This window comes from Chiloscyllium punctatum, chromosome 24 (genome assembly GCF_047496795.1).
Source record: "Chiloscyllium punctatum isolate Juve2018m chromosome 24, sChiPun1.3, whole genome shotgun sequence".
NCBI classification, from domain to species: domain Eukaryota; kingdom Metazoa; phylum Chordata; class Chondrichthyes; order Orectolobiformes; family Hemiscylliidae; genus Chiloscyllium; species Chiloscyllium punctatum.
In genome coordinates, this window is record NC_092762.1 from 45,084,073 (window position 1) to 45,102,550 (window position 18,478).

Below are 18,478 nucleotides of genomic sequence, written 5' to 3' on the forward strand. Positions count from 1 at the left end.
ATTAAATATTAAAGTATTTAACTGAAGTAATGTAGGTTGGAAGTAATGTGCTTACTATTAGTAGAATTTAAAGAAAAGGTTTCTGATGTAAAATCATTGTCTTTTTAAAGCAACTTTCATAGTTGCTACCAGGCCATCAATCAATTTTCAAAATTCACATTTATTCTCTAATTCGCCGTTCACGCTCTTTCTTTCACACATTCCCTCTAGCTTTCTCTTTTTGCAATCAGAATTATGAAGAACATGCATTGATCAGACTAGGCAGTTTGCTCATTGAAAAATTAGGTAACAACAAGTGTTGTAATAAATGCCAGTTCAATTGGTTTTTTAAACTGAACATTGCCTAGCACTTGGAATTTTGTAATTAACTGTGTTTGTAGCACCAAAAGTAAAGGGAACTGATGAATTTGAGACTTATTTTACTGCTGAAACCAAATTTGATTTTGGTCCAAACAAATGAGATCATCATGCAGCTGGAAGGATCCTATGTGAATTAATTATGGAAAGCTTCTGTTTAAGTTCTGTTCATGACTTTGGATCTTGTTCAGAGAATCTCAAAGATGGCTTGGAGAAATCAATCCTTTGGCTTGAGTACCCCATCTGAAATTGTCAAATGGTGGATCTGATTGAAATGTAGAAAATAGGAGCAGCAGTAGACCAAGTGGCTCTTCAAGCCTGTTTTGCCTATTCAGTTACCTGTTCCTGTTTTCTTCCCATGCCTGTTAGCCCAAAGAATGATATCTAACTCATTTGAAAATATTCAATGTTTGGCCTCTACTACTTTTCTGTAGCAGAGAATTCCACAGGCTCACCACTCTAGTGAAGAAATTTCTCTTCATCTGAATGCTAAATCCTTAGATGGTACTTGAAGATTATGGAGAATGTAGCGTTGCAAAATGTTCAGTGATCTCATATGTTTGGTCAAGATTGGTGATTGTATCTTCAAATGTCATCTTATCAAATGCACTAGCCCTGCGCTTTGCTTCATTTACCTGAGTTCAATCACCTACCTATTAATAATTCCTATAAATCAGGGCTACATCTGACATGTGCATGCTTACTACTCAAATACTTAGCACTGCTTGAAGCCTCATTCCTGCAGCTTGTGTGCACTGCCAATTTCTTAACTTCGCAGTGATACCAGCCAAAGTGCTAAATAAGTATTGGGTTGCTTGCTTCTCACTTTTAAGATAAGGTTACACACACCTGAAGGTAGCAGAATCAAACTGGAGGGCGATATGAATGCATACGTACCCTCTTGACCCAAAAGGGGGAGATGTTACTGACCAAAGACTTGCATTGCTTAGGCTGGAGAAACAGAAGTGCTAAACCATGGAAAATTGTACTCTCCTCATACCTAATCCTCCTGTTTTCATCCCAAGTCCCCCTTGTCTTAATATACAAACTGCACCTGATGTAAGCATGCAACTCTCACTATCCCTGCATGGAAACAGATCATTCAGCTCAACCTGTCCATGCCAACCAGATTTTCTAAACTAAACTAGTTCCATTTGCCTGTGTTTGGCCCATGGACAGGAAGGATTTAGAAGGACATATACCTGTCCAAATGTTTTTTAAATGTTGGAATTGTACCAGTCTCTATGCTTCCTCTGGCAGCTTGCGTTCCTGTCCTGCTTCATTAGTTTGTCCTATATGCCCTCTTGTTAGTTTTCCAAGTCATGCTGTCATTCAAGGGACATGTGTACTCCTACACCTATATGTGGGAACAGCTGGTTTGTACAGAAGTATTAAGGTCACTACCAATCCATTTGGGTTGACTTTAGCAACTTTAAACAGCCATAGAAAATATTTCACACTTGTAGAATTAAAACAAAGTCTAGAGCTCAACCAACAACTAACCTATGGGTAATAGTTATTCCCTTTTATGTAGCACTGAATTGGGGAGGTAATGGGAAATTAGCTAAATGCATATTAAGGAGTGACCTTTTGGGAGGACATCAGCTGGAGTCCTAGCACTAAAGTGGCTTCACATCAGTGTTCTACTTTTTAATATAATAAACTGCTTGCTCTACATGGTTCCAGCTGTCATTGTGAGTACTTGCATTGTAGAAACCATTTTGAGTATAAATTCATTTTTTTTTCAGTGCTTAAACAATTTGCACTACGAATCTGAATTTTGAGTCATTTAAATATATTTAGAGTTATAGAGATGTACTGCATGGAAATAGACCCTTTGGTCCAACTCGTCAACGCTGATCAGATATTCCAACCTGGCCCATATCCCTCCAAATTCTTTTCTATTCAAATACCCATCCAGATGTCTTTTAAATGCTGCAATTGTACAAGCCTCAACCACTTTGTCAGGCAGCTTATTCCATACACCACCCTCTTTTTTTTTTTTTTTTGAAAAGGTTGCCCCTTAGATCTCTTTCATATCTTTCCCCTCTCACCTGAAACCTATGCTGTCCAGTTCTGGACTCCTCCACCCAGGTAAAAGACTTTGTCTGTTTATCCTATCCATTCCTCATCATTTTATAAACCTCTATAAGGTCACCCCTTGGGCTCCGACGCTCCAGGGAGAACAGCCGTAGCCTATTCATCCTGTCTTTATAGCTCAAATCCTCCAACCCTGGCAACGTTCTTGTAAATCTTTTCTAAACCCTTTCAAGTTTCACAATACTTTTCCGATAGGAAGGAGACCAGAATTGCACGCAATATTCCAACAGTGGCCGAACCAATGTCCTGTACAGCTGCAACATGACCTCCCAAATCCTGTACTCTATACTCTGACCAATAAAGGAAAGCATACCAAACGCCAACTTCACTCTCCTATCTACCTGCAACTCCACTTTCAAGGAACTATGAACCTGCAATCCAAGGTCTCTTTGTTCAGCTACACTCCCAAGGACCTTACCATTAAGTGTATAAGCCCTGCTAAGTTTTGCTTTCCCAAAATGCAGCACCTTGCATTTATCTAAATTAAACTCCATCTGACACTTCTCAGCCCATCTGATCAAGATCCTGTTGTAATCTGAGGTAACCTTCTTCGCTGTCCACTACACCTTCAATTTTGGTGTCATCTGCAAATTTACTAACTATATCTCTTATGCTCACATCCAAATCATTTATATAAATGATGAAAAGTAGTGGATCCTTGTGGCACTCCACTGGTCACAGGCCTCCAGTCTGAAAAACAACCCTCCACTACCACCCTCTGTGTCTTCTACCTTTTGAGCCAGTTCCGTATCCAAATGGCTAGTCGCCCCTGTAGTCCGTGAGATCTAACCTTGTTAACCAGTCTCCCATAGAGAACCTTGTCAAACTCCTTACTGAAGTCCATATTGATCATATCTACCGCTCTGTCCTCATCAATCCTCTTTGCTCCTTCTTCAAAAAACTCAATCAAGATTGTGAGACATGATTTCTGATGCACAAAGCCATGTTTACTATCCCTAATCAGTCCTTGCCTTTCCAATACATCCTGTCCCTCACTATTCCCTCCAAGTCACTCACCACCAACGTCAGGCTCACTGGTCTACAGTTCCCTGGCTTGTCCTTGCTACCCTTCTTAAATAGTGGCACCACATTAGTCAACCTCCAGTCTTCTGGCACCTCACCTGTGACTTTCAATGATACAAATTATTATGTAGTTTTTAAAATCTCTCAATCATTCCCCATTATTATACCAATTGTAATGGTAGAGTGGATTACCTAATTGCCTGCAGTTATGATGGTGGCAGCATCTGCCCGGCCCTAATGCATTCCACCAAGTAATATATTTGCCGTCCGCCTAAAATAATTTGAGCAATGCTTCATAGATTTAGTTGGTGAGTACTGATGAAACCACCGTTGAACTGTAAGCCAGATTTCAATGATGTATGAAACCTCGTGAGCTACCATTTTTTTTTTTCTGAGGGGTTTTTGAATTAAAATGATTAGTCTCTTTTGGGGCTAACTGATAACCTCTTTCGCTTCTCAAACCCCACCCTGCAACAAGGACAGAATTCACCCCCCCCCCCCCCCCCGGTCCTCAACTTCCACCCCACTCACCTCTGCATAAAGCGCATCATCTACCACCCACAAACAGACCCCGCCCCCCCATCAGGGATATATTTCCCTCCCTACCCCTATCCGCTTTCTGCAAAAGCCGTTCCCTCCATGACTACCTGGTCAGGTCCACACTCCCCAACAACCCACCCTACCCTCCTAGCACCTTCCCCTGCCACTGCAAGAATTGCAAAACCTGTGCCCAAACCCTGACCTCCATCCAAGGCCCCAAAGAAGCATTCCACATCCATCCAAGTTTCACTTGCATTTCCACAAGTGTCATTTATTGTATCCGTTGCGGTCTCCTTTTACATTTAGGGAGACTGGATGCCGCCTTGCAGAGCACTTTAGGGAGCATTTCTGGGACACCTGCACCAATCAACCCCACCGCCCTGTGGCCGAATGTTTTGACTCCGCCCCCAACTCTGCCAAGCACATGCAGGTCCTGGGTCGCCTCCACCTCCACTCCCTCGCCGTGCGCGCTCTCTGTTTCCTTCTTTCTCTAGGCTCCATCTCCACCTATTGCTCCTTCTCCTCCTTGTCCACCACCACCAATACCAACCTTCTAGCTATAACCAGTTCTGCAGCTGAGTTTTTCCAGCAATTTGTGTGTTTGCTCCGACTTCAATTCACCAGTTAAGTATTTGTCCATTATACTGCAATTAGACAGCTTTTCCAACTCCCATACCATCTATTCTTTGGGCTTGGAGTGAGATTAATCATTAGTGCCACATTTAGGATAGTATTATTTAGCTCATTACACATGAAAAACTTGAAATAGACTGTCCAATCATTTCACATAGGATTTTGGTACATATTGATACATAAATTCTGCTTAAGCTGATAGAATTGGAAATGCTAGTCTTTAACCTACCACATCGTCCTCTTCCCAAAATAATACATTTTAAAGAATTATTTTCATATCATAACAGATACATTAATTTTAATCACTTTCCTTAATTTCTATAGTAATATGCACCATTGTTGATTTGTTTTTGTTTGAAAAATTGGTCACATATTTCACATGTATTTTAGGTCTTCAAATAACAGAACAGCAGTTTGTACAGTAATATGATATGCAAGTATTTTGCTATTGAAGTGCAAATCTGTCGCACACTAGACCTCACAATTGAGATGCTGACCATTAATTAAAAGTATAAATGAAGTTTTTTTTATTCAGATACCAATGAACATTTTTAGTTAATACATTTTAAGTGTTAAATTTGCATCATAGGAAACATGGCTGCTAATTTGCTTACAACAGGGCCCCACAAATATAAATATGGTATTGGCCATATAATTTTATTTTTGTTTGAGTACTAAATGGTGGAAGAGATACCAGGAAAAATCCATGCTGTTGTTCAAAATAGTGTCTTGCAATCTCTTAAGTCCACTCAAAGATAAAGTGTCTCAGTTTAATGTCTTATTCAAAAGGTGGTTTGGTCTTGCTAATATTTAGTGAATGAAATTCTGACTTCCTAGGGCAGTACAACATTAGTCATGATGTAAAATTATAGCTACCTGGACACACCCTCATGCTTATAGGTAAGTTGCTGAAGTTGGCTGAAATAAGAGAGGGTTATACATGGAATATTTTCCCAAATTAGGGCAGACTATGATAAAGATTTGTTTTTTTTTTAATGGAAAATGTGCTAGCCACGTTGGACCAATTGGATTTGACAAATTGAAGCGACAACAGTGTTATAGAGGACTTGAAGTGAAAAAGTTTGAGCTGTCCTACTTTGAAGGGAATGGAATAATTTTGCTATGTCAGTCCATTATTTTCCCCCTCCTGTTTCACTGCTGTCATGGTCAATCACATCAAACAAATGAGTAATTTGTTGTGTACTAATGAGAAGGATGCACTGATAGGGTTAGGTGAAGAGAGGTGGTCAGATGCTTGAATACCATCATAGACTGGTTGTTTGTCATTCACTTGTTTCTATGCTATAGATGAGGTTTTTAGGATGATTTTCATGGTTCTGAACCAGAATTAGAACGATAACATGTTCCTGCTTTTAATTTCCTGTCCCTTTTGCTTCCCTCCGTATAGGAGGAGACTCTTCCTCTGAGCAAACTCTGAAGTCTGGTGTTTATCGACAACTTGAGATCTATTGGGAGTATGATGTGTGAAAGAGACTTGGCCTTCAAAGTACTGAATCTAAAGCTAGAATCATCTTCTGTGATTTTAACTTGCAATATTGAATGAAATTTATGACCAGTACCTTTTATACTTCTGTTTTTTCTTTATTATAGAGTTACTTTTCATCAAATAAACCTGGAGTAGAGCCAAAAAGGCCTTGTCGACCCATTGATATCACACCACTATTAAATTTGACATCTCGTGGAGCTAACTATTTAAATATATTTTGGGGACATTTTGCCAAGGTAAAACCCTCATTGGTTCTAAATGGCCAAATATGAAGTGTAATGCATATTGGCCAGTTAGTCGAGTTGGCTGGCTGGCTAGTTTGTGAGTGACGCCAACAGTGCTGGTTCACTTTGCATTGGCTGAGGTTACCATGAAGGACTCTTCTTCTCAACCTCTCCCCTTGCCTGAGGTGTTGTGACCTTCAGATGAAACCAACATTAATCTCCTGTCTCTAATGAGAGAGCAGTCCAGTAGTCTGGGAAGACTATAGTAACATTACCTTTTGTGTGCAGTGCAATATTTTATTGCCTATTCTGCAATTCAATTTGATATTGTAAGTGAATTAATGTAGGTATGGACACTAGCATCTGATGTGAAGGAGATTTGACTTCATGAAAGTAACTGTTTCTCTTTTGATTATTTATTCTAGCGATATTCTGCGGTCTTGTACCTAGTAAAACAACATATAGTAGCAGAATTGCTACATAAACTTCAAGCAAATGAAACTAGAGCTTCTGAAATTTCCAGAGAATTGAGTGAGTAGTTTTTTTTTTGGCTAAAAAGAAAAATGCTTGTTATTAAAGCTTTTTGTCTTGCAATCATCAGGAGCCCTAGCCTTCAATTTGTTCCAGGATACAAATCCTACAGGAAGGATAGAAAGGGAGGCGGGAGGAGGAGGAGGAGGACAGAGGTGGGGGGGTGGCATTTTTGATAAGGGATAGAACTACAGCTGTGCTGAGGGAGGATATTCGCAGAAATACATCCAGGGAAGTTATTTTGGTGGAACTGAGAAATAAGAAAGGGATGATCACCTTTATTGGGATTGTATTATAGACCCCCCCCCAGTAGTCAGAGGGAAATTGAGAAACAAACTTGGAAGGAGATCTCAGCTATCTGTAAGAATAATAGGGTGGTTATGGTATGGGATTTTAACTTTCCAAACATAGACTGGCACTGCCATAGTGTTAAAGGTTTAGATGGAGAGGAATTTAAGTGTGTACAAGAGAATTTTCTGATTCAGTATGTGGCTGTACCGACTAGAGAAGGTGCAAAACTTGACCTGCTCTTGAAAAATAAGGCAGGGCAGGTGACTGAGGTGTCAGCGGGGGAGCACTTTGGGGCCAGCGACCATAATTCTATTAGACTTAAAATAATGATGAAAAGGATAGACCAGATCTAAAAGTTGAAATTTTAAATTGGAGAGAAGCCAATTTTGACGGTATTAGGCAAGAACTTTCAAAAGCTGATTGGGGGCAGATGTTCGCAGGTAAAGGGATGGCTGGAAAATGGGAAGCCTTCAGAAATGAGATGACGAGAATCCAGAGAAAGTATATTCCTGTTAGGGTGAAAGGAAAGGCTGGTAGGTAGGCAATGCTGGGCGACGAAAGAAATTGAGGGTTTGGTTAAGAAAAAGAAGGAAGCATATGTAAGGTATAGACAGGATAGATCGAGTGAATCCTTAGAAAAGTATAAAGGTAGTAGGAGAATATGTAAGAGGGAAATCAGGAGGGCAAAAAGGGGACATGAGATAGTTTTGGCAAATAGAATTAAGGAGAATCCAAAGAGTTTTTATAAATCCATTAAGGACAAAAGGGTAACTAGGGAGAGAATAGGGCCCCTCAAAGATCAGCAAGGTAGCCTTTGTGTGGAGCCGCAGAAAATGGGGGAGATACTAAATGAGTATTTTGCATCAATATTTACTGTGGAAAAGGATATGGAAGATATAGACTGTAGGGGAATAAATGGTGACATCTTGCAAAATATCCATATTACAGAGGAGGAAGTGCTGGATGTCTTGAAATGGGTAAAGGTGGATAAATCCCCATGACCTGATCAGGTGTACCCTAGAACTCTGTGGGAAGCGAGAGAAGTGATTGGTGGGTCTCTTGCTGAGATATTTGTATCATCAATAGTCACAGGTGAGGTGCTGGAAGTCAAGAGGTTGGCTAATGTGGTACCACTGTATAAGAAGGGTGGTAAGGACCAGCCAGGGAAATAAAGACCAGTGAGCTGACGTTGGAGGGAATCCTGAGGGACAGGATGTACATGTATTTGGAAAGGCAAGGCCTGATTAGGGATAGTCAACATGGCTTTGTGCATGGGAAATCGTGTCTCACAAACTTGATTGAGTTTTTTGAAGAAGTAACAAAGAGGTTTGATGAGGGCAGAGCGGTTGATGTGATCTATATAGACTTCAGTAAGGTGTTTGACAACGTTCCCCATGGGAGACTGATTGATTAGCAAGGTGAGATCTCATAGAATAAAGGGAGAACTAGCCATTTGGATATAGAACTGGCTCAAAGGTAGAAGACAGGGTGGTGGGGGAGGGTTGTTTTTCAGACTGGAGGCCTGTGACCACTGGAGTGCCACAAGGATCGGTGCTGGGTTCTCAACTTTTTATCATTTTCATAAATGATTTGGATGCGAGCATAAGAGGTACAGTTAGTAAGTTTGCAGATGACACCAAAATTGGAGGTGTAGTGGATAGCGAAGAGGGTTACCTCAGATGGGCCAATGGGTTGAGAAGTGGCAGATGGAGTTTAATTCCGATTAAATGTGAGGTGCTGCATTTTGAGAAAGTAAATCTTGGAAGGACTTATACACCTTAATGGTAAGGTCCTAGGGAGTGTTGCTGAACAAAGAGACCTTGGAGTGCAGGTTCGTAATTCCTTGAAAGTGGAGTCACTGGTAGATAGATAGGATGGTGAAGAATGCAGTTGGTGTGCTTTCCTTTATTGGTCAGAGTATTGAGTACAGGAGTTGGGTAGTCATGTTGTGGCTGAACAGGACATTGGTTAGGCCACTGTTGGAATATTGCGTGCAGTTCTGGTCTCCTTCCTATCGGATGGTTGTTGTGAAACTTGAAAGGGTTCAGAAAAGATTTACAAGGATACTGCCAGGGTTGGAGGATTTGAGCTATAGGGAGAGGCTGAACAGGCTAGGGCTGTTTTCCCTGGAGCATCGGAGGCCGAGGGGTGACTTTATGGAGGCTTATAAAATTGAGGGGCATGGATAGGGTAAATAGGCAGTCTTTTCCATTGGGTTGGGGAGTCCAGAACTAGAGGGCATAGGTTTAGGGTGAGAGGGGAAAGATATTAAAGAGACCTAAAGGGCAGCTTTTTCACACAGACGATGGTAAGCGTATGGAATGAGCTGCTAGAGGAAGTGGTGGAGGCCAGTACAATTGCAACATTTAAAAGGCATCTGAATGTGTATATGAATAGGAAGGGTTTGGAGGGATATGGGCTGGGTGCTGGCAAGTGGGACTAGATTGGGATGGGATACCTGGTCGACATAGAGTTAGACCAAAGGGTCTATTCCCGTGCTGTACTTCTCTATGTTGCAAGTTCATTTTGCCTCCTCCAAGCAGTTTATCTTTCCAACACGATATAAAAATTATTGTTACTGCTGTTTTATGTTAACATGCTGTTTTGATTGGTACAATTTTGGTAATGGAAATTATTCCTTCTTACGTTCCAGTTCGAAAAAAACTTCGACTGGAACCTGACAATGACGTTACCACCACTGGCCTCCGTGTTTCCCTTATGTGTAGTGTAAGTATTCCTCTATTGATACGACATCTTTTCTGAAAGACAATATAACAAAAGTAAATCTAAAATTCTCTCAGTATTAACCAGATCTAGCTTTAAAAAATAATTTTGAATGTTTGTTTCTTTTTGCAAAGACAGTTTATTTTATTGGGTTTTTTTTAAACTTAAATGACAGCTTTTTGTAAAAGCTTTCTTTTGTAAAAACAAAATTAGATGCCTTCCTTTTTAAACATTTTAAAATAATTTGTGTTCAGGAAATAATTTGTATATAGGGCCACCTCCTGAGATCCACATTGCAACATTACTACCTGCTGCAGCAACCCATGTTATGTGGTTTGAACTCAACTGGAGAGAAACAAATTTCATTTTTGTTCTTGACATTATTATTACATTTTTGTTTTATTGTCAAAAAAATGAAAGTTTCATATTATGTCTCCCACTGTACTTACTTTAAATAACATGAAACACCTTTAATGCAACAGAATTATCACTGGGCATTTAAAACGAAATTTGATGCAGATGGTCTGTATGTCAGTAAATAAAGTAGTCTTTGAACTCTTTGCACTTCATCTTGGAGAAGATGATGAAGGAAAGGGCTTAAAGGGCTTGTGGTGAAGGAAAGAAGCTGTGGGTTATCTTTGCATTCCAGAATGTTTCCAAAACAGTGAGCAACTTGGCACAAAAAGAAGACCTGATGGCCCAATCTGCGTTTTGCAGTGAATGCTGAAACACGTTTCCCACGATATATGTTCAAGTCTGCATTCCTTGGATTTCAGTGAGTAGAGATGAGGACCACACTGGATGGAATGGCTTGTAAGGTGTATAGTATATATTATTGGCATTTTTGGAATTTGGATTTTTCTTAACATTTTGACAGAAGAAATTTGGTCAATTCATTGTGTTTTCTGAAAAAAAGCCAAACTCACTGGAATAGTCAAAAAATGATTCTGTTCCAGGAAGAGACATGGTTGCTGACAAGTGACTTGACAAACCCCTGTGGTGTTAATTGCTAAAATGTTTCTACTTTCTGACTTGATGGGTCAGTGCAGTGGGTAGTAATGTTGCATTGTTGAAAATATTATTTTGAATATATTATCACAAGCAAATTAGTTTAAACTGACTTGGGAACAATGGTTCAAAGCTTTTAGTTCAGAAAAATGCAGATTTTAGTATATAAGGTAGAATATTTCTTTTAGGAAGGGAAACTCTTCTGGTCAAAGTAAAGTCACTTCAGTACAAGTGCTCTCTGGTTTCTGAAACTTCCAAGCCATGAGATTTTGGATAGAAATCTTCCAAGTTGTTAGAACTGAGAGACTTTAGGCCATTGGAATTGTGAAAGGTTCATGCTGTTGGACGTGGAAAGGAATCTATTAATTTTCTCGACAGTTCAAGAAAATGAAGCTGAGTGGTGTCAGTTTAAGTAAAGATTTAAAAAGCTGAAATACAAGGGATATTTCTTTGGAACTAAATTTTTTAATGGATTGTGTTGAGGAAGCACATTGAAACTTGAAAACTTTGTTTTGATGTTTGTGTAAAGATTGTTCGAACTAGTGTAAATAATTTTTGATTATTGTGTATTAAAATGAACATGTCCTATGTTTTAAAGAGCATGTTTTCTGCCTCGTGTGAATGTGTTTCTGTGCTTAACCAACATATTAATAAAAACAAGTTGAGAGTATGTTTGAGTAAATTAGTAACTGCAGAAATCTGAAAAACAGCAGGCCCAAAAAAAGCATGCCATTGTAAGTAAATCGGAGCATGGTTTTTCTTCTGAGAAGGAATCGAGAAGGTAGAGTTTGGATGTGTGGGGCTAGAGAGGCATGTAGGTGGAAAGTAACACAAATGTGATCAAAGATAGCCTTATCTAGGATTGACTAAATTGAGGGGGCACTAGAGGAGGGACATTACTTGTCGTATCAATAATCCAAATTTTTCCTGGATCTTTAGAAACTGCTGTCATCAACCGCACTGTCCTTGGCTTCTAAGTGTATAGAACTAGTTGACAGCGGACAGTTAGAATACTTTCAGGTTCTCCAGTAATGGAGCTCTGGCTGTAACAACACTTTTCATGCTGAGCTTGACAGATTTTTAATCAGCGACAGAATTGTGGATTATGAGAAAAGGCAGAAAAGTGGAATTGAGAATTGTCAGATTAGCTATGATCACATTTAAACGATGGGCTGAATGGTCTTATTCTGATCCTGCGTCTCAAAGTAGACAATTTCTTGTCTAACTTTTGAAACTGCTGCCAACACCCTGTCAGACTACAAATTCCAGATCATCATCACTTGAAGCCCCTGTTTTTTTTTCTTACCAGTTACCTGAAGTCTGTCACCTCCCAGGTTCCATCCCATACCAATGAAATCCATTTCTCTCATCTATTTTATCAGGTCCATTCATTTTTTTAAAAAATTGAAAAGAGCGATATTATCAAAATACTGGTTTTCTTCTACAAAGAATTTGCAATGGGTGAACAGAAAAGAAATTAGCATAACCTAAGATAAATTGCAGAGCACTACACACTTGAGACCAGTGGTCTTGCTCTTTACCAGTCTGTCTTGATATTGTGAAAAATGTGCTGCTGGAAAAGCGCAGCAGGTCAGGCAGCATCCAAGGAGCAGGAGAATTGATGTTTCAGGCTTATGCTCCTTGGATGCTGCCTGACCTGCGCTTTTCCAGCAGCGCATTTTTCAACTCTGATCTCCAGCATCTGCAGTCCTCGCTTTCTCCTAGTAGATATTGTGAACACTTACATTTTTAAGGTGGTTGAGCTGTACCATCTTTATTTGCCACATGAACATCTGTTCAAGTTTCAGATAGAAGATAACACTGCAACAGAACAGAAAATTCAAAATGATGTCATGTTCTTGTTCATAATTTCAAATGCTTCTTTTGAGCTTTTATTATTCTATTTGACAAATGTTTCTAATATAATGTTCCAATATTGGTCCTCAACAGCTTGGTAAGATGCGGCTTTCAGTGCCCTGTCGTGGTATTACTTGCACGCATTTACAGTGTTTTGATGCAGCCCTTTATATTCAGATGAATGAAAAAAAGCCGACATGGATGTGTCCTGTGTGTGACAAGCCAGCTCCTTATGAACTGTTATTTGTAGACCAGTAAGTATTGTTCTGCAGACGTTATGCTTTTTATAATGCCAATCTTAATGAGTTTATATATTTGCAGCAGATATTTATCTTGGACAGTCTGATGAAATAAGCAAATCCAGTTCCTCCTCCTAACTGCTCCCATGACTCTGAAAATGTGTTCACACTGCATTCATATCTCCTGATAGTCAAAACAGATCGTACCACTTTTAGATAACCAGCTTCAGGTTAGTCGGTAGTTGAAAAAAGCATATATCATCCAGCAGCACCAGATCAACTTTTGTGCTTTACTTTTCAAAAGCATTGATTTAGAAAGTGAAGGAATTGTGAAGTGAAGATACTCCATCTGGGTTAGATATGGCTCGTTTGAAGTGAGGCTTCTGAGTGCAACCCTCTTTTTCATAAGATCATTCAATGTCACAGTCATAGAGATGTACAGCATGGAAACAGACCCTGCGGTCCAACCCGTCCGTGCTGACCAGATATCCAAACCCAATCTAGTCCCACCTGCCAGCACCCTTCCCATATCCCTCCAAAACCTTACTATTCATATACCCATCCAAATGCCACTTAAATGTTGCAATTGTACCAGCCTCCTCCACATCCTCTGGCAGCTCATTCCAAACACTTACCATCCTCTGCGTAAAAAGGTTGCCCCTAAGATCTCTTTTATATCTTTCCCCTCTCACTCTATACCTATGTCCTCTAATTCTGGACTCCCTGACCCTAGGGAAAATACTTTGTCTATTTATCCTATCCATGCCCCTCATATTTTTTTTAAACTCTATAAGGTCACCATTCAGCCTCCGCTCCAGGGAAAACAGCCCCAGCCTGTTCAGCCTCTCCCTGTCGCTCAGATCCTCTAACCCTGGCAACATCCTTGTAAATCTTTTCTAAACCCTTTCAAATTTCACAACCTCTTTCTGATAGGAAGGAGACCAGAACTGCACGCAATATTCCAACAGTGGCCTGACCAGTGTCCTGTACAGCTGCAACATGACCTCCCAACTCCTGTACTCAATACTCTGACCAATAAAGGAAAGCATACCAAACGCCGCCTTCACTATCCTATCTACCTGTGACTCCACTTTCAAGGAGCTATGAATCTGCACTCCAAGGTCTCTTTGTTCAGCAACACTCCCTAGGACCTTACCATGAAGTGTATAAGTCCTGCTAAGATTTTCTTTCCCAAAATGCAGCACCTCACATTTATCTGAATTAAACTCCATCTGCCACTTCTCAACCCATTGGCCCATCTGGTCAAGATCCTGTTGTAATCTGGAGTAACCCTCTTCGCTGTCCACTACTCCTCCAATTTTGGTGTCATCTGCAAACTTACTAATTGTACCTCTTATGCTCGCATCCAAAGCATTTATGTCAATGACAAAAAATAGAGGGCCCAGCACTGATCCTTGTGGCACTCCACTGATCACAGGCCTCCCCCACCACCCTGTCTTCTACCTTCTGAGCCAGTTCTGTATCCAAATGGCTAGTTCTCCCTGTATTCCATGAGATCTAACCTTGCTAATCAGTCTCCCATGGGGAACCTTGTCGAACGCCTTACTGAAGTCTGTATAGATCACATCTTCTGCTTTGCCCTCATCAATCTTTGTTACTTCTTCAAAAAACTCAATCAAGTTTGTGAGACTTGATTTCCCATGCACAAAGCCATGTTGACTATCCCGAATCAGTCTAAACCTTTAACACTATGGCAGTCTCAGTCGATGTTTGGAAAGTTAAAATCTCCTACCATAACTACCCTATTATTCCTGCAGATAGCTGAGATCTCCTTCCAAGTTTGTTTCTCCATTTCTCTCTGACTACTGGAGGGGTCTATAATACAATCCCAATAATGTGATTATCCCTTACTTATTTGTCAGTTCCACCCAAATAACTTCCCTGGATGTATTTCCAGGAATATCCTCCCTCAGCACTGCTGTAATGCTATCCCTTATCAAAAATGCCACTCCCTCTCCTCTCTTGCCTCCCTTTCTATCCTTCCTGTAGCATTTGTATCCTGGAACATTAAGTTGCCAGTTCTGCCCATCCCTGAGCCATGTTTCCGTAATTGCTATGTTATCCCAGTCCCATGTTCCTAACCATGCCCTGAGTTCATCTGCCTTCCCTCTTAGGCCCCTTGCATTGAAATAAATGCAGTTAAATTTATTAGTCCTACCTTGCCCCTGCCTGCCCTGACTGGTTTGTCTGTCTGTCTTCTGTTCTCAGCTGTACCCGTCTCAGAGCGATTTCTTTCCTCACTATCTCCCTGGGTCCCACCCCCCCCCACCTTACTAGTTGAAATCCTCCGAGCAGTTCTAGCAAATTTCCCTGCCAGTATATTAGTCCCCTTCCAATTTAGGTGCAATCTGTCCTTCTTGTACAGGTCACTTCTACCTCAAAAGAGATTCCAATGTTCCAAAAATGTGAATCCAGCTCCTCAGCCATGCATTCATCTGCTCTATCCTCCTATTCCTGCCCTCACTAGCTTGTAGCAGTGGGGGTAATCCAGATATTACTACCCTTGAGGACCTTTTTAAATTTCTGCCGAACTCTCTGTAATCTCCCTTCAGAATCTCAACTTTTTCCCTTCCAATGTCATTGGTTCTGATGTGTCCTACTGCTGCGCCCCCCCCGCTTCTGCACCCTCCGAGACATCCTTGATCCTGGCACCAGGTAAGCAACACACCATTCTGTTTTTTCTCTGCTGGCCACAGAAATGTCTGTCTGTACCTCTGACTACAGAATCCCCTAACACAGTTGATCTCTTGGAAGCTGACGTACCCCTCGTTGCATTAGAGCCAGTCTCAATACCAGAAACTTGGCTGTTCGTGCTACGTTCCACTGAGAATCCATCACCCCCTACATTTTCCAAAACAGCATACCTATCCACAAAAGACTCTTGCCCTAGCTGCCGACCTCTCTCACCATTCCTGGAGTTAATCCATCTATGTGACTGTATCTGACACTTGCCCCTTTTCACCCCCCCCCCCCCCCCCCCCCCCAAACTGCCATCCATCACATACTGTTGCTGTTGTAAATTCCTCATCACTTCTATCTGTCTCCAACCGATCCACACGATCTGATAAGATTCGCATCCAACAGCATTTATGGCAATTACAATCCACAGTAACCCTTAAACTCTCTTTAAACTCCTACACCTGACACGAAGTACTTATCACTGCAAAGGCCATTAATCTTAGAAAAGAACAGATTGTCAATTATGGACAAATCAGACAATTTATTTTATGGGCATGCTCAGTGAGATGCTCGGTTTTCTTTTCCCCAATATTCACAGTGCCCAGCCATTCAGTATCCCAGAGGCCAAAGTAAGTATTCCCAACATCTTTTGAATAAAGTTGGAGATTAATTCAAACGTATAGCTGATCCTTGAACTGGGCCAAAGTTTGTGTGAATGAAAAAATTATCTAAATCATGGCCTGTTGCACAAACAGATACCTAACTTGCAGGGGTCTGCTACTTTTTCACCTGAAGGCATCTAACCTTGTCTAGTGTTGCACTAATGTAAGATCTGGTCCTCACAAACTGACTTGCGTTGAAAGAAGCCATTACTCTAACACAGTTACATCCTTTTATCACCTTGAGTCTCCATCTTGTTACCCCTAATTTTCCCCTTTATGATACATAAGTGTAAATTTGGCTCATGGTAGTGGCCAGTTTTCACATTTCTCAAGGGCTGCGTTTTGATATTTGGAGTTTACTTTCTCATTCAGTAATTCCATTAGGTGAGATGCAATCATACTGTAACTGTACCTTGTTTGAACATGAGGTATTTAAATTCATACAGAAGCCGAATTAGAAGGATTTATCAATATCTTCAAGAATTATCAACCTTCATTAACTTTAAAACCACACCACACAAGGTAATTTTTGATTTCCTGGTTGCCACAGTTTATAAATTGGCATTAAACCACAGACTAAGGAGCAAAGCTCTTTTTCAGAATAACTGACATACATTTCAATAAAGGCAGATTAGTTCGGAAAGGATTTGTTTGCTTCAGTGATATCCTATTTTCCTTGCTCCGTGTTTTTGAATATTTCTTTATTGACAGGCTTAAAACTGATCACTCCCTTTGATGGCCTATCCTACTCTTCTCCTTTGCACCCCCTCCCTTTATGCCTCTCCCTTTTTCCGGCCATTCATATCGCACCATGCCTACCTTTGTAGACTCTTGTTTCTTCTCCTTGTTCCCCCAACCCACCATCCTGATTCATGTTCCAATATGAAATATAGCAATTCAATAAAGCAGCTTCAGCAGCACTATTTATGGCAATAAATGCTGGCCTTGCCAGTGATGCCCACAACCCAAGAGCAAATTATTTTACAGATCACTGTCACGTCCTCTTGTTTCGTTTCTGCTCGTGGTCTCCCACACGTGCCCCCTCGTGCTCATTCTCACATGCATGCATCCTTCTCTCACTATCCCTCTCTCTCACATGCCTCCCATCCACTCGTGCTCCCCCTTTTTTGCGCGCCCCCCTCGCCCCCTTGCATCCGCCTCTCGTCCATGAACCGTTCTGAGTCTCTTGTCCAAGAAAAGATAACTGACATTGGTGACAGTGCAACAAGGTTCATTAAGCTGATACTGGCTATCAAGGGGTGTCTTATGATGGGAAGGTCAAGTAGTTTGGGCCTGTACTCCAAATTTAAAAGAATGTGAGGCAACATTTGTTGTAACATACAAGATTATTAGTGGACTTGACAGAGTAGGTTTTTTTTCTTGGATTACTTGCTTAGTGTGGAAACAGGCCCTTCGGCCCAACAAGTCCACACCGACCCACCGAAGCGCAACCCACCCAGACCCAGTCCCTTACATTTACCCCTTCACCTAACATTACGGGCAGTTTAGCATGGCCAATTAACCTAACCTGCACGTTTTTGGACTGTGGGAGTGGAGTTGTTGTTTCCCTTTCTAGAATAGTGTAGGGCCAGAGGGTATAATCTCAGAATAAAGATCATACATTTATAACAAAGGTGAGGAGGAATGTCTTTTTTCAGAGTAATGCATCTGTGGAATATTTTTTTGCTACACAGGGCTGTTGAGGCAGGGTCATTAAGTATAGTCAAGGGTGACATTGATGAGTTCTTAATCGGTGGAGGAATCTAGCATGATGGGGAAAAGGCAGAAACGTGGAGTTGAGGCTTATCAGTTCAGCCATTATCTCATTCAATAGTGGAGCAGACTCAATGGATTGAATGGCTTACTTCTACCCCTACAGTCTTATGGTCTTGTAATGTGAATGTTTTATTGGCCAATCAGATTTGTGTGTATGCTCTGAAGGGTCACCAAACCAAAATGCTAATTTGATTTATTTTCGCAGATGCTGCCAAACCTGCTGAGCTTTTCCAGCAATTTTTTTTTAGTTGTTGGTTATGTGCGTGCTTGTTATATTAATAATTTATCATGACAATGATTCATCTA

General features: G+C 40.7%; 1 protein-coding gene across 1 annotated transcript in view; it reads left to right on the top strand.

Annotated features, from left to right (window-relative positions):
• The window catches only part of LOC140494516 (E3 SUMO-protein ligase PIAS4-like), a 92,291-nt gene that overhangs the window by 65,234 nt on the left and 8,579 nt on the right, over positions 1 to 18,478 (top strand). The window contains exons 7-10 of the mRNA XM_072593779.1: positions 6,265 to 6,396; positions 6,810 to 6,915; positions 9,860 to 9,933; positions 12,889 to 13,049. Of these exons, the coding sequence (XP_072449880.1) occupies positions 6,265 to 6,396; positions 6,810 to 6,915; positions 9,860 to 9,933; positions 12,889 to 13,049 (473 nt within the window). The remainder of the gene's footprint in view (positions 1 to 6,264; positions 6,397 to 6,809; positions 6,916 to 9,859; positions 9,934 to 12,888; positions 13,050 to 18,478) is intronic.